This window comes from Medicago sativa, chromosome 3, assembly GCF_051527215.1.
Source record: "Medicago sativa cultivar Bolivia chromosome 3, Bolivia_mono, whole genome shotgun sequence".
In the NCBI taxonomy this organism is placed as follows: Eukaryota; Viridiplantae; Streptophyta; class Magnoliopsida; order Fabales; family Fabaceae; genus Medicago; species Medicago sativa.
In genome coordinates, this window is record NC_140751.1 from 85,068,726 (window position 1) to 85,090,219 (window position 21,494).

Consider the following 21,494-nt stretch of genomic DNA (forward strand, 5'->3'; position numbering starts at 1 on the left):
TCCAAACCGCATTGGTTTGGTTTGGTTTGATTTGGATGACTTTTTAAAAATCAACCGAACCAAACCAAACCGCATGCTTTTTTATCTCGCGGTTTGGATGACTTTTTTGCTTAAAACCGAACCAAACCGCACCGCGAACACCCCTAAGTAATACTATAATATATTGAGTGAGGTTCATTTATACCATTCATATGGGTGACATGAATGTTGTTACTCTAAGTGTCTCTTTTGAATTTTACACGGTAATTAAGCAAATGATTAGTAATGTTGATTTTAATGGTAAAATATGTTCATTTTTCTAAAACACCATTATTAATTAATTATAGTTAGTTGAATAATTAGATGATTGAAATGCAATAAATAGGGGTATGTTAGTAGAAAATAATAATAAATATTGTATTTGTATTATAAAAGGGAAAAATAATTTTAGACAAAGAAAAGTAGTAAAAATGATTGTACCAAAAAAAAAGTAGTAAAAATGACATTTATTTGGAGACTGAAGGAGTAACTAATAGTATAGGACGGAGGGAGTAAATATTAATTCTTTGAAAATGAAATATGTATTTCGACTTACTTTTGATGAAAATCATTTTTAATAGAATAGAGATAATTTTTTTTTTTTTTTTGTAAACCGAATATCCTTCTATTTGTGCTTGTTCAACACAAGTTAGCTAGCTAGTAGCATCATTTTAACGGTCTATTAGTAATTCTTTGTTGTGATCTTATCCCATCTTATTATTATTTTCTTTAACAAAGAAAACCAAAATACACAATGGGAATGATATTTATTCAATATTAAAGTTTTTGTGTTATTATAAATAATCTCGGAAATCTATGAATCACTTACATAGACATAGACACCGAATACAACATGCATTGAGTTGGACACTAAAAACACCTTTGATCAGAGTTATCGGTGCTTCAAAGTTACAAATGCTAGACAAATAAAACAAAATTTTAGGTCTATTTGAAGTCAAGCCTGCTCTTAGTGTTAGTTCTACATATGTGTTCTAACTTTTAAGGTTATAAACAAGGTAATCAAAACCGGATCGGACAATAAACCGGTATAGGTATGGGTTTAAGGTTTAGAGGTTCAACCAGATATATAAAATTTTGAAACAATTTTTTTTGGCTAAAACGACACTCATTTTGAAACGGAGGGAGTACTATAATCAACTTTATTAATTTCCGTAATTTTGTTAAAAAAGGTTTTATATTTAGGGAACGAGGTAGTAGTATAGGACGGAGAGAGTATATATTAATTCTCTTTGAAAATGAAATATGTATTTCGGCTTACTTTTGATGAAAATCATTTTTAATAGAAGAGAAATAAAAAGAAAAGTGTTTTTGTTGTAATTTGGATATCCTGCACACAGAAAATCTCTTTTAGAATTTTAACATTGTTGCATGTCAAAAATTGAATCCAAACCCATGAATTTATTTAAGCTAGAAGATAAAAATAGAGTATATGATGTTTATATTTTTTTTTTTGAACCATATTAATGAAATTACAGAGTGAAATGAATTAATGGCAATGAATTAATATTTACAATGAGTTCTTAATTACATGCCGCATTTGACCACTTTTGACAATTAATATAAGGTGTTTTAAATATCTCAGTGGAAAAAAAAAAAGAGAACATAAATGAGAGAAAATGGGAAAGGATTTAGGAAAATTCTATGGTGAAGTCATGAGAATGATTTTTCTCGTGAAGTTAACACTATATCATCAAAAATATAGTGAGTAACACCCCACTGTTTGTACAGTGGCATCAAAAGTTCAGTCCTTATAGTATCATCAATTCATCAGATTAACAAGACTACACTTAATCTAATTTTATCCAACCTTGTTTTAAGTGTAACACCCCATAAAGTGTAACACTTAAGACTATCACATAATATCATCAACTCTGTTTGCATGTTAAAGATGTCAACGATAAAATAGTACTTGTAAGTCCAAGATGTTGTAAGTATTACTAGATGAATTACTATTGATCATTAATCAGTAATCAACAATTTAAAAATGAATCAAACATTAAGATCAAAATTAACTTTTCCAAAAAAGTCAGTTTTCTGACTGCACCATAGAACCTCCCAAGGATTTATCCAAAAAAAGAAAATGGGAAAGGATTATTATTTTAATAGATTCAAATTGAAAAGATAGAAGAAATATTATAAGGAATGATGCGTCAAAATTCAAAGAAAAGGTCCGAATGTGTTTGGGTATTAAGTTTTAGACATGCATGGGTCAAAGAGGTGTCAACACAAACATAAAATCGAAACGACTCAACAAGGCACCGTTTAGCAACAAAAGAAAGAGGCTCAACTGTGCAGTGAAGTAGGCTGCAAGACAAGTAGGTCACAATCTCCCATATCACTCACTCATTTTCGTTTCTTCTTTCTGCTGCATGGAGAGATTCAAGAGACAAACCTGTATCGTTGTTGCCGGCGATGAAGGTACTGGCAAGTCGTCTCTCATCAGTGCTGCCTTCACCGGCAAATACTCACGGATTGACGCTCGCGTACGGCGGCGTGTCACCATGCTACACAGGGATACGTATCCTGATTTTGTGCCGAATTTAATCATTGAGGCCTCTTCAAAGTAATTTTTTAAATTGTTAGCTAGAATACTTACTTCGTTTTTCACCATTTCGCTTTATTGCTTACTCATATTTTACTATGTTTGTTTGTGCAATTTTCATAAGATATTTATGTATTTTATATGTTCTCATCTTTTGATTCACTTATTTGAGCTTATTTTCAAAAACTTTTTTCAGCTTATTTTCACAAGTTTTCTAAGACAGCTTATAGAAACAACTCACGAACAATTTTACTTTATTTTATCTTTTGCTATAAAAATAGCTTATGTAAGCTTTTAAATAACCACTTATCATGATAAGTGCTTGTTCTATAAGCTGCAAATAAGCTGTTTATCCAAACAGGCCCTATTGTTACCAACGTTGTGTTTTATGAGTCTCAAGTAAAAAACCAGTAGACTAATGGTACATTGTACCTTGATTTGTGGCTCTTCTTTGCGCCTATTCCTCTTTAGAGCATAAGGCTTTTTTCCATCCTTGTGCATTTACTCAATAGTTGTTTGGGCACTGTTACAATTCGTGCTGGTGATTAATTTATTCATGTTGCAGCATTGACAAAATTTCTAAAGACCTATGGCGCGCTGACGTAATTGTCCTCACATATGCATTTGATCAGCCTGAAACACTTGAAAGAATAAGTAGTTTTTGGCTCCCTGAACTTCGCAATCGACAGGTTATGACCTCTCATTTTCTTTTGAATTTTTAAGCGAAGTGATAGTATTAAAGAGAGATAAAACTAGTACTATTCTGCAAGAATGTAAGGAACCTTTCTATTAATACGCACAAGCTTCTAAACATCTGTTAATTGTACATCTTAATTAAATTTGAAAAATATATTTGTATTTTTGTTTTTAGAGAATGAATGTGTTAGGAACCTTTCTTTTGGTAATTGTACAGAATTCCCGAAACTGGACAGAAATGAATTAACAAAAGAATGATTCTAACAAGATTAAAGATTAATCAACCAAATTGAGAAAAGAAGAATTCCTTGAATATATTTCTTTTACTATCAACTGAATAGGATTGAAAGAGAAGACACAAAAGGTATCTTGCACTCAAGGCTACCCCATCGAAGCACTCTCCCCTCACTAGAGTGTTCTCTAGTTTACAACTTTCATAAAATGATTAACTAATCCTCCTAAAGGGAGGTTAGTCCTATTTATAAACCATAGGGTTAATAGCAAGTGAAACATAAAGTCTAACAGCTAACTTACCCCTAATTAACTTCTTAACTCCAATCTAACAAACTCCCCTGTATTCTAAGTCCCAACAGAAAGCTTGACATACATATCTGAATTCCATGAACAGGCAGGAGTGAGACTCCCAGTTATTGTGGTCGGTTGTAAGCTTGACCGGCGAGATGAAAATACGCATGGGAGCATTGATGAGGCGACGTCAGCAATTATGGACCAGTTCCACGAAATTGAAACTTGCTTGTCGTGTTCAGCAATTAGGGATAACAAGGTATCTTTTATTCATACTATTTCTTTCAAAATCTTATTTCAAAGGTGGATTTTCTTTCTTGCAATTGTAATTAATATTCCTTGTTGAAGGTCCGCGAAGTATTCTTCTATGCTCAAAGGGCTTTTCTTTATCCAACAACTCCTTTGTTTGATAAGGAGACACAAACTTTAAAACCTCGATGTCAACGGGCTCTGAAGAGGATTTTTATCCACTGCGACCAAGACGACGGCAAAGCGCTAAACCATGATGAATTTAGTAATCATTACCAGGTTTTAGTTTTTCTCTCTGCCGTATTAACTGTCAAAATTGTGGCTTGTTTATAGTACAGCACTTTGTAGCTTGATTATAAGCTTGTTAATATCATTTTATGCTAGGTTAACTTGCTTATAATATTTATGAAAAATCTAACAAAACTATTTACAGCTTGTATGTTTCGATTCGCCTATGCCACACTCGGAATATATCACTGTATTGGAAGGCCTGAAAAAGATATCACCCGAATTTTGGAATTCGAAAGGAATTACTTTGTCCGGATTTCTATTTATTCATGCACGTTTCATAAAAGAAGGGCGTAAAGATGCAGTGTGGAATGTGCTCTGGAGACATTGCTACAACAATAACATCGAGTTTGCTGAAAATTTCAATCCTCCACGACAAAGTCCTGATCAGGTTTTCTTTTGAGATGAATCGTGGTCTCTTAATTATGCTCTTTTTATGTTATACATGTATGTGTTCAATTTGTAGACAGTTTTAAACTAATTTCTTTTCTATTCATATTGGATTTAATGTCTGCAGAGTGTTGAATTAACTAAAGAAGCTATTGATTTCTTGACATCAACTTTTGATAAATTTGCTGGTTCGGTATGTCATTTTTGCATGACCTTGAATAATTTTACCTTTTCATACTTGCAATGTGCAATTTATAAATTAACCATATATTTTCCTTCCGCCAGGATAAGATGCTAAGTCCCCATGGACTTGATGACTTGTTTTCTACTGCCCCGGAAAGGTAGATTACTTTCTGCAGATTGTGTACCTAAGTTCACATTATTATTCATTTGAACTGGTTTCTTACGATCACAACTGGACAGTGTGATGTAGCATCTTTCTTATGTTGGCAATTTTTCAAATGTACACACATTACATTTGCTTTAATGATGTAGTATATACTTCTGAGTTCTTCATTGTTTTTATATAATCTAGCTATGGCATTTTTAAATGTTTACCTCTCCGGAGTCTAAATGCCAATGAAGGCTCTTGGCTGTGATATTTGATATTTTTATAATTTTTAATTGCAGTCCCTGGGTTGGAAATCTATACGAGGATGCTGTAGAACAGGATGCTGTTCGAGGACTTTCACTTGATTCATTTTTGTCAGAGGTGCACAAGTCTTTTATATTTGTCTATAGTCTCTTCTAAATTTTGTTGAACAATGTTTGTAGACGAGTTGTGGGCGCTTCTATGGATAGTTTTATTACTCAATTTAAAAACTGTTCTGACAATCAAGGTTGTCACAGTTTTACTTGATGCATGTGCATATAGGATTTATGGTTTCGGATCCTCTGCTGCTAATATCTACTGCAGTCTCTGGGTCAATCCAATGACTCGTATATTAGATCAGATTATCAGAATTAAAACTTAAAAATAAAAAAACTTTCAGCTTTCTCTTCAGTCTTCCCCCCTTTATTTTCACTCCAGTAACATGTATTTTCTGTTAGGAATTGCCTTTCTCTTGCCTCTACCTAACTCCTCATCATTTGGAATTGGATCAGCTTCCACGTGTCTTTCACTGTGTGCCAGCTGCTCTTTTTTTTTTTTTTTCTAACAAAATCTGCTACCTCATTCTTTTCCTTTCTAATGATTTCCCCACTCATAACAATTGTGCTTCAAATTAATTTGCAAAAGAATAAAATAAAAGTCAGATGAAGATCCTTTCACACATGATCACCACATAACATTTTCTCCAATGAACTGTAATAATAGTTTTCAGCTTTCAACTTTGTAAGTGAATAGGTTCAATCTGGAAACTGAATCACAACACTTTGTGTTTTGGTCTTTGGAAAACGATATAATAGTTTTCAGCTTTCAACTTTGTAAGTGAATAGGTTCAATCTGGAAACTGAATCACAACACTTTGTGTTTTGGTCTTTGGAAAACGATACTGCAATTGAAAGTTCTCATATTCATATGTATCAACTTTTTGAAGCTACCAGTTGCTTCTAAGGGACATGAAACCATGTGGTATTCTGGTAGTGAATTGCACCAGAATTTCCAACAGACCCAAACACATTAAAATCTGAAGCTTTTTCTTATTTGTTCAATATTATTAAAGTCTCAAGCTATATAGCAATATTCCAATGGCTAATATAAAAAAGGTTTAAATGCATTTTTGGCCCCCTTTCTTTGCAAAACTTGCGATTTTGGCCCTATAAAAAATAATACCAATTTTTGCCCATATGTTTAGCCCCTTTTGCAAAAGAGGAGTGCTATATCCAGTGAAGGATAAGCATAGCGAATGTCCCGAAGTAACATATGTGCTGTCTTTTAATTAGTAGTCAAACTTTCAACTTCTTTCTTTAATGGAAAACATGGGAGGAAAATGGGAAAGTTAAGCACCAAATGCACAGGCTCGGCCTTGGGGTGCGCAAGCAGTTCAACCAAGTCGGGCCTCCAAAAGCTATGGGTCTCAAAAGAAAAAATTTAGTCTAACACCCACACCCTACCTAAATAAAAAAAAATATATATTACTTCTTTTTCTTTTTTTGATACACGTTTGAGTTTTTTCTAGACTCTAATTCTCCTTTCTTGACATATATCTGATGCTTTCAAACCACCCCCAATTGTTATAATCACTTAATCAGTCAATTTGGAAAGCTATTTCATTAAAAGAATCACAACAATCGTTTCTTTTTCGCATAAACCATTCGTTTTCCCCTTTCCCACAACGGAGGAGTGACAAATCCAAACGACACCGTTAGGTAAATTTCACCTCTCTTTCACTTAATTATTATTTTTTATTTCGTTTCATGTTTAGAAGTTCTTCTAATTTTGAATTTTTAACGAAGCTTAGTTACACCAAAAGAAATTGCATTTTTATTTTACTGGGACCTATTTTAAAAAGAGAGTCGAGCCTCCTCCCATTTCATAGGAACGGCCCTGCAAATGCACATTCGCTGTTTTTCACGAAATTTTTATTCACTATATACATAATTATGCTTTGCAAAAATGGTCCTTTTATGATTTTGACCAAGTCAACGCCCACGTGACACCTCACTTAGGTGAGTAGGATGTCACGTGTGCTATTTTTGATTTAAAATTAAGTAAAAAACCACGCGTGCATTTCTTTAATGGGAAATGCTAACCAGACACTAGTTAATGTATCAAATATATTAATATTTTGCATCGAATGATGCATTACAAGTTTAAGAAGTATCTTTTTTGATTTAAAATTTCCTCTTTTGGCTTCCCTAACCAGTGTCCTCCCTGAGGGGAGGGCACTGGTTAGCATGACCCTTAAAAAAAATGAAAAATGAAGAACATGTGAGCTTCTATGGAAAAAACCCAAAAACAATCTTCTTCCTTCCTCTTCTTCACAATCTTCAACATCATCATACAACTTAGTAAAAAAACCCAGAAATAACCATCAACACCCAAAACTTCTCCTTCTAACAACCTCATCATCAGTGGTGAAGCTAGAGTAATTTTTACGAGGGGGCCAAATACAAAGAATTTTTTAGCCAAAGAAAAATTATCTTTTTTAAAATTTTATATATTAAATTTAAGGGTTAAATATGTTTAATCTCTATAAAATTAGGCTTCAAGGAGACAAATACATTCATAATTGAATATTTGCTAAATAGACTAACAATTTATTTTGCAACATCAACAAATAAGCTATTTGTATTAAACTATCGTTCATTTTGTTTGACTATTGATAATTTTTGTTGCTAAAAATGTTTCCACTATAATTGTTGTAGAGATCGAAATGTTAAAATAAGACAAATAAGTTTATTAATCAAGTAATTATTTTCTAACATTTTAATTTATGGTAAGTTTTTACAAATGAATTTGTTTGAGGTAGCTAAAAATATTATCCGGGTTGCCAACTACATTAATGTTATTCAATATAAATCTCTTGTCAAAAAAAAAAAATTCAATATAAACCTACCCCTCAGTTACAAAAGGATTCGCATTTTGCCCCTGCCCATCATCATCAACAACTTTCATCAATCTTCAACAAACTCAGAAAAAAGGCAAAAATAAAAAATAAAATTTTCTTCATCAAAATCAAATCATCTTCATCACTAACAAATAATCAACAACACATACTCATAGAAATTCATAAATCAACTGGAAAATTAAACCCAAAAAATTCAACTATCAACATCCAATTCTTCTGCTTCTAAGAACACCATCATCAACAACAATAACAACTTGCAACAACATCAACCCATTAAACAATTTAACAACCAAATCTTCTCCTTCTTCGATTCAGATCCACAAAAAGCAAAAACAATATCAATTTCTTTGGGTACAACAACAGTAACCAATTTCAACTTTATCACAACAGTAACCGATTTATTTGAGAAGGCTCCGGTGTAGATGTCGGTGACTTAGGCGTGGTGGCGGGAGTGATGCGGCGTGAGCGGAAGAGGAGGGTGTTGGAAGGTGGTTTGTTGTGGGTGTTAGTATGTTGATGAGGGAGAGTTTCTTGCATTGTTTGAGTGTTAATGTTTATCGGCGCGGCGAGGAAAAGTTGCAGGAGAGTGAAGTGATGAAGTAAGCATTACAAAGGGGAAATGAGCAGAGAGAGAGTGGAGAGAATATAGATTTTCTGCGTTTTGTTTCAAGGGAGAGATATTTACTTTTTATTTTCATTTTATTTTACTAAATGATGAGTTAGCTTTTTCTTTTTGAAAGGGGTTAAGCATAGGGGGCAAAATTGTTATTATTTTTTATAGGGGTCAAAATTGCAAAATTTGCAAAGATATGAGGTCAAAAGTGCATTTAAGCCTATATAAAAATCATGATCGCGTTGCATTCACGCACAATAAAATAATTGCGATGGGGTTGGATTTTTTATTTGTCGACCCCATCTAGTGGGATAAGGCTTGGTTGTTGTTGCTGTTGTTGGGTTGGATTTTTTATTTAAAATAATATATTTCTGAACTAATTATCATCCAATGGCTGATATTTTCGCAGCACATAGTGCAGTAGACAAAGTGGCAGCCGAGTATTTAATTCCAACATTTAATTTGCATCACCATTGATTTTTTTTTTAATATATATATTGTTTTCTTGACAGTGGGCACTCATGACACTTCTAAACCCTTCAGCTAGTGTGAAGAACATGATATACATTGGATTTCATGGTATTCCATTATCTGCTACCCGTGTGACTAGGAAGCGAAGCATAGATCGCAAAAGACAACATTCATACAGAAATGTATTGCAATGCTTTATTTTTGGATCCAGGAAGGCGGGGAAATCCGCATTATTGAATTCTTTCCTTCAAAGGTATTTTTTTTTTGTTGTGTTACCTTGAAGGTTCCTGGTAGCATAACTTTAAATTTTGAACATCATATCTTATTGAATTCTTAATGCAGGCAATTTTCTGAAAATTACAATCCAACTGACGAGGATCGTTATGCTGTAAACGTTGTCCACATTCCTGGTGTAAGTGATACTTGATTGACATTTGACAATATCTTTTTCCTGTGACAGAGAGAAAGACAATTGTTTTCTTTTACCTTTTCCAACACCAAAACCTTCATTTGATGAATTCATTTTGGAGATCTTGGCATTTATATCTTCAGATTCATATTTTTATCGTTTTGTTTACAGAAAACCCCGAAATATCTTGTGCTGAAAGAGATTTCTGAGGTTGGAGTAACAAAGCTCTTGGCCAACAAGGAGTCGTTGGCCTCATGTGATGTTGCAGTTTTTGTCCATGACAGGTGACCTTTGATATTAATGTTCACTATACCATCATATACTATTGAAATTATGGATTTCAGTTTATTTTGCAATTCATCTATAATATATGAATCAGTATAAGACGAAGTTTCACTACTGAACTACTTTGTCCTTCATTGGTGTTAAACTAAAAGAAAATAGAGAGAAAGCTGAACTTGGATTTTTCTATTCCTTTAAATAGTCTGTTAACTGTATAAAAATGGCTAAAAGTACAAAATTTATAGAGAACTTAACCTACCCTGCTGGGATTAGCCTACGCCCAGCTGTAACAAACTTAAACTGGCACAGGAAACTAGACATTTATAAATTATAATTGTTTAAGCTGGCATGTCATACCTCAGAAAAGAGCTAAGCTAATGAGGCGGTGCTATCTGACTGAAAAAATACAAACTGCTTTCAATAGCAGTAAACCTAAGAAGTTTGGAAATTTTATATTCACAGGAATGTGTTCCACAAAAGTAAAAGGCTTGTTGGAAAATAAAACTATTAATTACGGGATGTTTTAGGAACAACATCATTCAAGTATTCAACAAGGGTGAAAGTTATTAAGTTTGCTTATAGTTTAGAGGACCAAACATGTTTTTTTGCTTATAGTTGAAACCGTGAGTACAAACATAAGCTTCAAACAACTTAAAAATAAGATTAATAAGTCATATGAATTTGCGTGGTATTCGTTATGTTTAGATTTACAACTCATCTACGGGCTTAGAAGTTAACTGTAATTTCATGTTCGTGTGGTTTGGATTGTGCGTAATTCATAGTAATTACTTGGAAGAATGTTGGATGTATAAAGCTCGGCTGATTAAATATTCATTTAGGTCTGATGAGGCTTCATGGAAGGCATCATCAGAACTCATGCTACAAGTTGCCACACACGGAGAAAAAACTGGTTTTGAGGTGCCGTCTCTTATAATTGGAACAAAAGATGATCTAAAGTCAGTTGAATTGTCCATACAAGATTCAAATAGGGTATTTTCGTTAACTTGTTTGTTAATTTGCATGATCATATACATAAATATTCTTCTAAACATTGAATGGTTAGATACAGAGATATTTAATGCGGTGAAATGACGCACTTGGAATTATGTTTTCATCTGAACCTTCTGATTGGCATTAATTATATATAATGAAGCACAGATACGGACACTGGACACGACGACACCACTAATCAGTTGAGAAAATCACATAATTCAGTGTAATTATATGGGTCGGTGTCAGACACGGCACGTGTCCGACACCGGGACACGCCTAATCCGAGGAGTGTCCGTGCTTCATAATAGTCTGTGTATATATATGCTTTGGTCTTCAGATTGAAATTTGATTGAGCAGATTTAAGGCTAATTTATTTTCTTGTTTCAGTTTCACTTTTTTTATATTGTGATGTTTTGGATTTGTGACATTTTTTTTTGCATTTACTGGATTTTTATTTTATCCGATCTTTGAATGGCAGTTTGAAGCTATTAACCAAGACTTTGGAAATATTGCTATATCTCATTTACATTAATATTGCTATACCTGTTTCAAGCAGAAGTTTGATTTGGCTCTACAAATTATCTTTAATTTTTTAACTGTGATTGTTAAGTTAAGCTGTATAATTAGACAATTTTCTCTCTTATTACAACACTGTCATATGCATTTTAGTATAGGTTCGTGTTATGACTTCAGTTGCATTTGTTGTGATTATATTTGAAAAGTTAGATTTGTCGAAATTATTGTAGGTCTCAATTTATTCAACAATTGGATCGTTGGGGTTATCGTATTATTCTTCTTCTTTTTTCGTTCCTATTCTTCTTTTTTGTGCTATGAAAAAGGGACTTAAAAAATTTTAAACTACTGAGTGAAGAGCATACTGTTAGCTTTTGCATTTATGGGTAACATCTACAAGGAGTGCAGATAAGCATAGCTGAGTGTTAGAACAAATTGTAAGGAAAAAAAATAAAAATCGTATTATGATGTCTTCCTTGGCATATATAATCATGGCATATGTGATTTCTTGATGCTCGGAAATTGTCGAGCAACTTCTGACATGCCAATGTGTTTTGTAGGTTAGTCAGAACATGGGAGTAAAGGATCCTATAGCAATCAGTGTGAAATCCGGGGATTTGAAAGATGTATTCTGCCAAATTGTAAGGGCTGCTGAGCTCCCTCATTTAAGCATCCCAGAAACTGAAAACAGAAAGATTCGTAAGCAGTACAAAAAGGTCATAAGCCAAACACTTGTATGTGTTTCAGGTATATGAGTTTTCAGATCGACTTGTTAATTGTTCATTAAGTTCCTTTTGATTTTTAATGTTAAAGCTGTTCAATCTTGTATGCTAATTGCTTACTAGTATAAAATGAACCTATTAACCTGTTTAAATTTGGATGATTTGATTTATCTTTTTTCATGTGTTCTCTCTCTTGGTTTCATGATTCATTTTGATTTTGCAATGATTTGTCACTTATAACCTTGAGGTGTTAGTGTTATGCAACTGAAGTGGTCCCTATTGGTGTGAAGAATTAGCCTGTTTAATATCTTCTATGTTGTTGTTGGTTGACTTTTCTGAATCTGTTATTCACTGGAATTGCTTTGTTTCACGTTCTTTTGATTTCTTGTTCTACAAATGGTTCTTGAAGTTGGAATTTAAGGATTAGGTAACAAATGAATATCAACAAAATCAAATGGTAGCAAATGAATAAATGATTATTGCCAAGTCCCTACATTATAGGAACTTGGGAATCATCTTAAAGATTCCTGTAGAAAGTAGGCCAAAATGATGGAGTTACTGCATGAACGAGAACAACCCATTTTTGGGCTTTCAATTTTTTTGGACATTCACGGTCAACTTTTGACCAGTTTTGCCATTGAGTTCTAAAGACTTGTAATTTAAATCACAAGAAAATATAACCGTGGCTTTTGTTTCTTTGTTTAATGGTTTTATTAACCCATCTTATTGCAGTTGGAGGAGCCGTGATTGTTGTTGGTGTGACTGCTTACAGGCTCTATGCTGCAAGGAGAAGTGTGTCTGATTAAATAGCGAAGGTATTGAGACCTTCAATTAAACGCCTTTAACATTAAAGGCTTTTTTGATGCCATCTGCTGTGGAGTTTGAATATATTTTGTGAGCATGTATCACGACCTTCAATTAATTTTTGTCAAGGTTGAACTAGATTTGCACAAATTCTATATACAAATCATTTTGGATGTTTCATCTTCTATTAGTCACGGACTTCGTGAAGTCATATAGGTAATAATGCGTTATACTCAGGTCTTAACCGGAAACTCTTTAATAATGAAAGCATTGTCTCTGTGTTTATCTTTACATTAGGTAGTCCTTTGACTCCACTACCAGTGTAGTGTCCATCTACATGTCTTTAATTAAATTGGATAAGGATAGGTCGGGACGGTGAATATAATTTCATTTTTTTTTTTGTGTGTTACCCGTCTGGTTTTCATGGGAAGCCACACCCTCCTAATTCGGAGTTCGGTCATGAGGTAAGTAATATATGACGAAATTGTTTTCCATTCATGAATCAACTATTTGAGTGATAATTTTTTAGACAACCATCAAATTATAAAGAAAATTATGTGCCAACACGGAAACCAAAACAATAGGGAGAGAAAGTAAACATAATTTGAGTATAAGAGATAAATTTGTCAGAAAAATGGTTTTACAAATATCATTTCTCTATTCCAAGGTATTATAATTTTTTTAATGAAAAGTAAAAACAAAATAATACCAGATAAATTAGTAGATAATAATAAATAAATTTCTTCATATTGATAGAAATAGGAGACAATTTGTACAAAAAAAGAAAAAAGAAATCGGAGACAATTTACACGGATGTATAAAAGTCTTGCTTAGGTTGGTTTAGTGGTAATTTTCATATTTTCCTTTCCCTTTTTGTATGAGGAAGAAGTGGACTCTAAGGGTGTGTTTGGATGAAGGGTTTAGGAGGGGAAGGGAGGGGAGGACTTGTTTTCTTTTTTAAATTACTGATATTATAAAATGATTTTTAGAAAATTGAATTAACAACATGGTAAATGATCATATAATACTTCAAAAACACTTGAATTGAAAAAACATTTTACATTGTTGGTAATTTAAAAAATAAAAGTGAGCCCTACCCTCCCTTCCCCTCCCAAACCCTCAATCCAAACACACCCTAAAGGTATCACCGTTGAGTTATGGGATCAAACTAGCTGATGTCTCCGGTGCGAGACCTGTATAGGTCAAGCACCGTGAGAGACCACTTTTATTTTACAAAATGAATAGGAACGATTGGATTTAAATGAAAACTAATGGATTGTGTGATCTAAAGGAATGCTTACACAATAAAATATTATTATTTAAACATTAACAAGTGTATTTATCCGGCTTTGTCTTGGTTAGACATATAATTAATGATGAACAAAATTCTGCATGTATGGTATTCACAGATAAAATTCAGCACAGATCAATATGAGACAAATAGTTTAATGGATTCATATGAATAGAATAAAATAAATCATATTTTAAGTACTCGTAAATTAATAGATGCACTGGCGGATGAAATTAACTGAATTTAGTAAAATTCTTAACACATAGAATAAAAAAAAATATTTTAAATATCCAGACTCGCAGAAATCCGTACCCGTTGTTAAATTAGTAAAATTATACAATTGTCGTATTACTTACATAAAAATCTTCTCATCATAAAATAAAATATAAATGAATTTGCTAATTAATGATTTTTGTTTAATTTTTTTTGAAGGAAATAATTTTTGTTTGATTAGTAATTTGGTGTCGAAATTAAAGTGTGTGATATGATATTTTTGTCTTATCAAAATAAAAGGAATAAGTCTAAGAGGTATCAACTCAATAGTTAGAGCTTCACTTTGCAACTTCAAGAGACATTGTGCATATCTCATATTGGATGACATATCTCATAACGTGGACTATAGACTTAATAATCTTTAACTATATTTTTACACTGATATACAAAGATAAAATATATCATATAAGATGTTGAATTTATCTCGATTAATATTTTTTAAAATATCAAATTTTTATAATTTTTAAAATATCAAAATTGAAGATATTAAAGATAAAAAATATGCATTCATTTATGTGAAGGGTCGACTGTATGTGCATGCGATTAACCTTAACTCATGCTAAGTACATGCGATTTACTATGCCGTGTTTGACATTTCTTATATGTACATGTGCACACATAATAGCTTATCTTTATTGGTTCATCACAGGACACTCCTTAGCAAGTGTGAGCAAACCCAGGATTTTTAAGAGTGCTCTCTCGCTTTAATCAATTACTAGTTGCTACTTATTGAATGTGAGCAAACTTGGGATCCCTGTGAGTGATTTCTCACTTTTATTAATTAGTTTCTTCTCATCTTTAATTATTCACATACTTAAACAATCACAAGTTGTATTCATCAATACAATATATTATTTATAACAACAATTAGTGTTCAAGAACAATACAAGTATTGATCATTCACCATACATGTATCTCTAACGTTGCATAGAACTTGTTCACTATACTAGCCATCAATATCCTGTTTACTTATCATATCCATCTCCAGTACTAAAGGTTAATAAGATTACCTAGATGTTAATCAATTATCTAATAATAACTTGTTAAATCTTTTTCCTAAATGCCAACTTCTCACTTAACTAGATGACCATATATCTAGTAACTAGTTAATTCATCACTAACTTAGGGCCTGGGTTAAATCTTTCATAGATTACTCATATATCATATCCTATCCTAGCCTATATCCTGAACAAGTACAATAATCTCAGAAGTAACAGAACATATCATACATGTTTTTTCATAACTTATTAACCGTTGAAATGTTTTATTTTTGAATGGTAATATATATAAATTTAATAACGAAACGTTCTCCAAAACTAAAAAAGGTACAACCGATCCACATGAGCATCTGACCTCCTTTAACGTCAGGATGGAGATAGAATGGTCCTCGAGTGCATAATATTTACTCTAGAAAAATGAGGTCCTTGCGGAGACGGAGAGCACTGACATGTATCACTCACACCCCATCTGGGTTCTTTAAATGGACTTTGCATAATTTTTAAATGAATAGTGTCAACAACACTTTGTTTTTAACATTGTCTCAAACATCTATTTTTTTATTGAGTTAAATTAATGTGAATTCTCCATTCTAAAATGAGACACACATAAAGTGTTAAGACTTACATTGATTGCATTCAATAAAAAAATAAACGTTAAAAAGATAATATTGCTAAGATTTTTTTTTATAAGGCAAGATCACAATGACATAAAAAAAAAAAAGGAATAAAAGACATTCCAAACGGATTTGGATGTCTTGTAGATTTCAGTCATTGTCAGATGCTCATATATATTATTAAAAAAAAAGAAAAAGAAATACAAAAAAGGACTGGGGACATAAACCTAACATAATAAATCCACATAAAGTGTATGTCAACCCAATCAGGTGATGCGAAAAAATAGAAACAACACAGGTGGATGTCTAACGTGTAGTGTATGGACCAACCGTCAACACGGAACGAATTCAAGAACCAACAACTCTTTGCAACTGCAACAAGCATAACGTCTCTTTCGAGCCAAACAGTCCAACATGGACATCAAACAGGTAGACTGATGAGGATTTTGAAACCTCCCCCAAGTTATATAGTGCCAAACTTCGTGAAAGTGAGAGATTTGACCGCCAACACAAATACACAACCCTACGCCTACAACCCACTCTTTTTTTTTTTTGGTCGAAAGAGATGAGATTCCATTAATAAGCGGTATAACCAATAAATCGGTTAAAACCACAAATCATGTACAAATGAAGCTTTGGAGAATTAGCCCAAATATTACACTGTCAATACAAATAAACACTAACACTCAAGAGAGACAATGGGACCTATCAAAGATATACCAATCCCCCAACTATAGCGAAGCCACTAAATGAAAGCTAAAAAACAACAAAGCCTAAAGCAAAAGAGCTTTGACCAAAGACTAATAGCCTAGAAGATAAATTAAAAAAGGTATGTTGGCGGCCAAGGCAAAAAAAAAACCCAAGAAGCAGGAGCAGCTTCATGTGATATAGAGCAAGACTCCAAAAGATGGTATAGTAGCACATTAGAGCAATCAATAAAAGCGTGGCAAGCAAAAAACAAAACACCATTCTCCAAAGGTTTACACAGAGGCCCACAAGGCAAAAGAAACCAAAAAGATGCCTTCTTTAAAACTCCAAGAGCTACCACCACCAACCCAATTAAAACAAATACTAGCAATCCCTACACCAGCAATAACTACACACAGCTGCAAAACTTTGTCAATAAAGGAACCAAATCTGAGAACTAAAACACCCAGCATAGCAGCTCCACAAAAACAGTGATAAGATCACACCAAAATGTCAACCCACAAGGAGATAAAGGGTAGTCTCTAACACAAACAACACCAAAAAAACACAGATGAGATTCAACTAATATTGATGTTAACACTTGGAAAGGGAACTCTGTTAATAGCTCTACTATTATCCTTTAGCAGCTGCAAACGGAGAGAATCTGGAGGTTTAACTGTCCAGAGGAGCGGAAGAGAACCATCAGCTGCCAGTGAAGCAACCATGTGAGCCACTTTGTTACCATCACGAGCTACCCAGGTAAACTCACAGCTTGTAAAACTTTCTTTTAGAATGAGAATGTCATTAATTATAGCAGTGATCTGACCTCTCTCTAACTTTCCTTTACAACATTGCACCACACTCAATGAGTCACTCTCCACCACAATACAAGATAAATCAAGAACAAGTGCATCTCTAATAGTCAAAGCTTCAGCTACAAGGGCAAAGGGGGCCACAAAAACACGACCTGAGCCTGCCACCACTATACCAAGGTAATTTCTAACAACAACTCCTGAGCTTGCTGAATCAGTACCTGCAAAAAAACTAGCATCAGGCCTCAGCGTTAATTTTGAGATTACCCAGTAGTGGTAATCTCCAAAAAACATTTTTTTTTATTGTGAGTGTGTGAAGTGTTTGGTTGTGCATTTGAGGAGTAAGCATCTGAAGAGCTAGTCTTCAGAGAGTAGACAGTGTGAGCGTCCGCAATTAGACCTTTAGTGCTATAGATAGTAGACACAGGATTAGGATGAACATTATCAAATACAAATTCATTTCTACCTTTCCAAATAGACCACAAAGTAAGACAAACTGACACTACACCAAATTTTTTAAAATGAGCATTAGCACAAGATAACCTAACTAATTGAGTAAACCACTGGTGAAAACTAGAGACATTCACATTCTCTTTGATGGGTACAATTTGAGTTTGCATACCAAACCACACCGGGCGAGTCCAAGGACATAACAGAAGGGCATGTTCAATAGTCTCACTTTCCACATTACAGATAGGACAAGTGTTACTAATGCGAAGTCTTTTCTTAAAAAGATTTTCCTTAAGAGGGAGGAGATTGTGGCAAGCTTTCCACACAAAATGTTTCACTTTCTGAGGGATATCCATGGTCCATAGTTCCTTCCAAATGATATTATCTATTCCTATGGAAGATGAGGGGTCCGAAGGCATATCTGCATTAAGGGATTTTATCACATGATAACCAGACTTAACCGTGTACACTCCGGTAGGCAAATGAGGCCAAAAGATAGTCTGTTTTATTAAACCCACTCTACGCTTACATGTTTTCACCAACCAAACAAAAGACCAAAGTACCAGTTCTGACAGAGAAACGGCGACGACTCTAGCATTGAGAGATCGGTGAGGGGGTGATGCGGAGAAAAGTCTCATCACACCACTACGGTTAAAGCTACATCTTGAACGATTTGGAGGACGTGGAATAAAAGTTTGAATTTGGGGGTAAGGGAGCAGCAATGGAGTAGGTTTCTGCTAAGACTTCTCTTTTTATATTATTTAACATTTTTTGAGAGATTAATTTTTTGGAAAATTCTTAGATAGTCACAAGCAGAGATTCAAATCATTTAGACACACACACACAACAATACATGTTAACCAATGTTTTCAAGGATAATAACAATGAATTGATTTTTTTTTTCTTTCTCTTTTTACTTATTTTCATTTGTATATTTGGTTGTAATCAAACAAGAATTAGTCTAATTTTTTGGTGATTACAAATTAAATTAAATCATTTATTTAACTAAAGTAAGTATCATGCAGCCAATCAAAATGGGTCACGGTGGATTCCATAACATATATGCCACCTCACCTCAAAGAGACCGTTGTACTTTATATTGGAACTACATACACTTCCTAAACACGTTTTACAAAACAGATGAGCCAATGTGTAATTGTGTATTATCTCTCTCTCAACTTCTTCCTTCTTTCATCTCTTACACTGTGTTTGGTTGAGGTGCAGTAGGAAAGAGAGAAAAAGCAGCCAGAGAAAAAGGAGAGAAGTTCAGAACTTCTCATGTTTGGTTGAAAAGAGAGAGAGAAGAGAGATAAAAACACGTGGGACCCACGTCTGTTTTTAGTCTCTCCATAGTAGCGAAGAAACAGAAAAGAAACCCACTTTTTATTTTTATTCCACTAATGCCCTTGTGAAATTGTTGCAAGTTTGCAACATGGCACGAACAAAAACGGAAGCATGGTGTGATTAGTGAGAATGTGTTCCTTTCCTAATATACAGTGAGTAAGCAAACTTTTTAAATTTACTTAATAATTGATTGATTGAATTACATAAAAACTATAATCAGTTTAACTTAATTCAGTTAAACTAATTAGTTTAATTTAGCGCAAAAAAAATAATTAATTTAATTGATATAAAGTTAAAATAAATAATTTAATTAATTAAAATAAATTTGAATAAAAGGTTAAATAATTTAATTTTTGACAAAGATGAAATAATTTAATAGATTTTTTTTATTGTAGGGGTATCTTAGTACTTTTATAAATAATCAACACTTCTCTCTCTTCTCTCTTTTATACCAAACAACACATCAAATCTACTCCATTTTTCACATACTAGACCATCGACCCGTGCTCCGCACGGGTCCTACCAGCTTACACATGCGCGTTTGAAGTTACGATTATTAGTCTCTTCCTATATTAATTGGTTATAACTGAATCAATATGTAAGTAATATTTTATAAAATTCCAATTACGATAAATATTAGTCGCATAATGGTGACTTTAGTAATATAATTTGTTGCTACCATTGGAATGCAATAAATCAAAATATCGTACAAAAATCATTGATTTTTAGCACAACTTATCTTACATTACGAAATACTTTTGGATATACTACATTTGAAGTCACATTGGCATCTTGAACATTTTCATCCATTGTAAGCATCTTCAATCCATCTCTTGAGGTAACTCTTGATATTGCAACATATAACTGACCATGTGAAAACACATGACTTGGCAAATATATCTCAACTTTCTTCAGAGATTGTTCTTGACTTTTGTTAATAGTCATTGCGAAAGAAACAACTATCGGAAACTGTCTCCGTTGAAATTTGAAAGGTATCATAACATCAGAAGGAGTAAGAGATAATCTTGGTATAAAAAATTTTCTTGCATATATTTCTTAGAAATATGACCTTTCCTTCAGGCACAAATTTACCCATTCTAGTTATGATTAGTCTTGTGCCATTGCATAATCCTGATCTTTGATCTGTATTCCTTAACAACATCACTGGAACACCAACCTTTAACCTGAGTTTGTGATTTGGAAGACCAGGTGTATTAATTGTGTTGAGAAATTCAGGAGTGTGGACAACATCAATTACATCGCCATTCGGGTTTGTTGCTAACGACGAATCTTAACTCAGATACATTTTTGCTTCGCCTGGAATCAAATCCAATATATAATCGTTTATTTGTTTGACAATTGAATGCTTTGGAGTTAATATGGACTTGTCTTGAAAATAAGCTATATCAGTCATGCTATCTAATATATTTGGATAGGTGATCTTGACAATAGTCGCAATAGAATTCTTTGTGTTCATTATAACTTATAGTATTATTATTGCTTTCCATTAGTGATATCGGCAAAAGGAGTGCGCGAACTTATATTACGACTTTTTTACCTCATATGAATACAATGATTCTCTTTAGAGGATTCTTGTGAAACTTGTTGCCCATTTCATGCTCAGTTTGGTTTTTTTTCCTTCTATGCTTTAGATAACAAAGTCAATGGTTCATTTTTTGCAATGCTTATTAGTTGTCCATCAGTTAGGTATACACACACACACGTGTGGAGTCCTCCCATACACATGCGGCTCATATCATAAGTACTGCACAATTATAGATGTAAAACCAGTGCATGCTTGCTGATATATACACCCTCCGGTCACTATTATAAGCAAAAATTAACATTTGGGATTCATTCATTTAATGATGTATGTGGTCTATAATAAAGACCACATACATCATTAAATGAATGAACCTACAATATTGTCTTTTGTATGATTGCATTTTGGATCCACCAAAGTTACATAACGGTACA

General features: G+C 33.3%; 1 protein-coding gene across 3 annotated transcripts; it reads left to right on the forward strand.

The window, feature by feature from the left end:
* Positions 1-2,202: 2,202 nt before the first annotated feature.
* LOC146941218 (mitochondrial Rho GTPase 1-like) lies at positions 2,203-15,400 on the forward strand. Of its 3 annotated transcripts, XM_085754984.1 has the most exons (15): positions 2,203-2,602; positions 3,147-3,270; positions 3,906-4,061; positions 4,151-4,330; positions 4,485-4,730; positions 4,857-4,922; positions 5,015-5,070; positions 5,360-5,441; positions 9,367-9,578; positions 9,668-9,737; positions 9,906-10,018; positions 10,856-11,006; positions 12,083-12,269; positions 12,977-13,059; positions 15,262-15,400. In XM_085754984.1, the coding sequence occupies exons 1-14, from the start codon at positions 2,409-2,411 to the stop codon at positions 13,048-13,050; spliced, it is 1,911 nt and encodes a 636-aa protein (XP_085611110.1). In that variant the 5' UTR covers positions 2,203-2,408; the 3' UTR covers positions 13,051-13,059; positions 15,262-15,400. The 3 variants fall into 3 exon arrangements, 2 of the variants coding, with proteins under 2 accessions (XP_085611110.1, XP_085611109.1); XM_085754983.1 differs by lacking the exon at positions 15,262-15,400 and having other exon boundaries at positions 12,977-13,228; XR_015032277.1 differs by lacking the exons at positions 10,856-11,006; positions 15,262-15,400 and having other exon boundaries at positions 12,977-13,228.
* Positions 15,401-21,494: the final 6,094 nt, after the last annotated feature.

Bases quoted from the DNA above. Each gene is read 5' to 3' on its own strand.
- LOC146941218 (XM_085754984.1), top strand. From the start codon at position 2,409: ATGGAGAGATTCAAGAGACAAACCTGTATCGTTGTTGCCGGCGATGAA. The intron at 4,331-4,484 runs GTTTTAGTTTTT...AACTATTTACAG, and splicing joins AATTTAGTAATCATTACCAG to CTTGTATGTTTCGATTCGCC. The intron at 5,071-5,359 runs GTAGATTACTTT...TTTTAATTGCAG, and splicing joins TTTTCTACTGCCCCGGAAAG to TCCCTGGGTTGGAAATCTAT.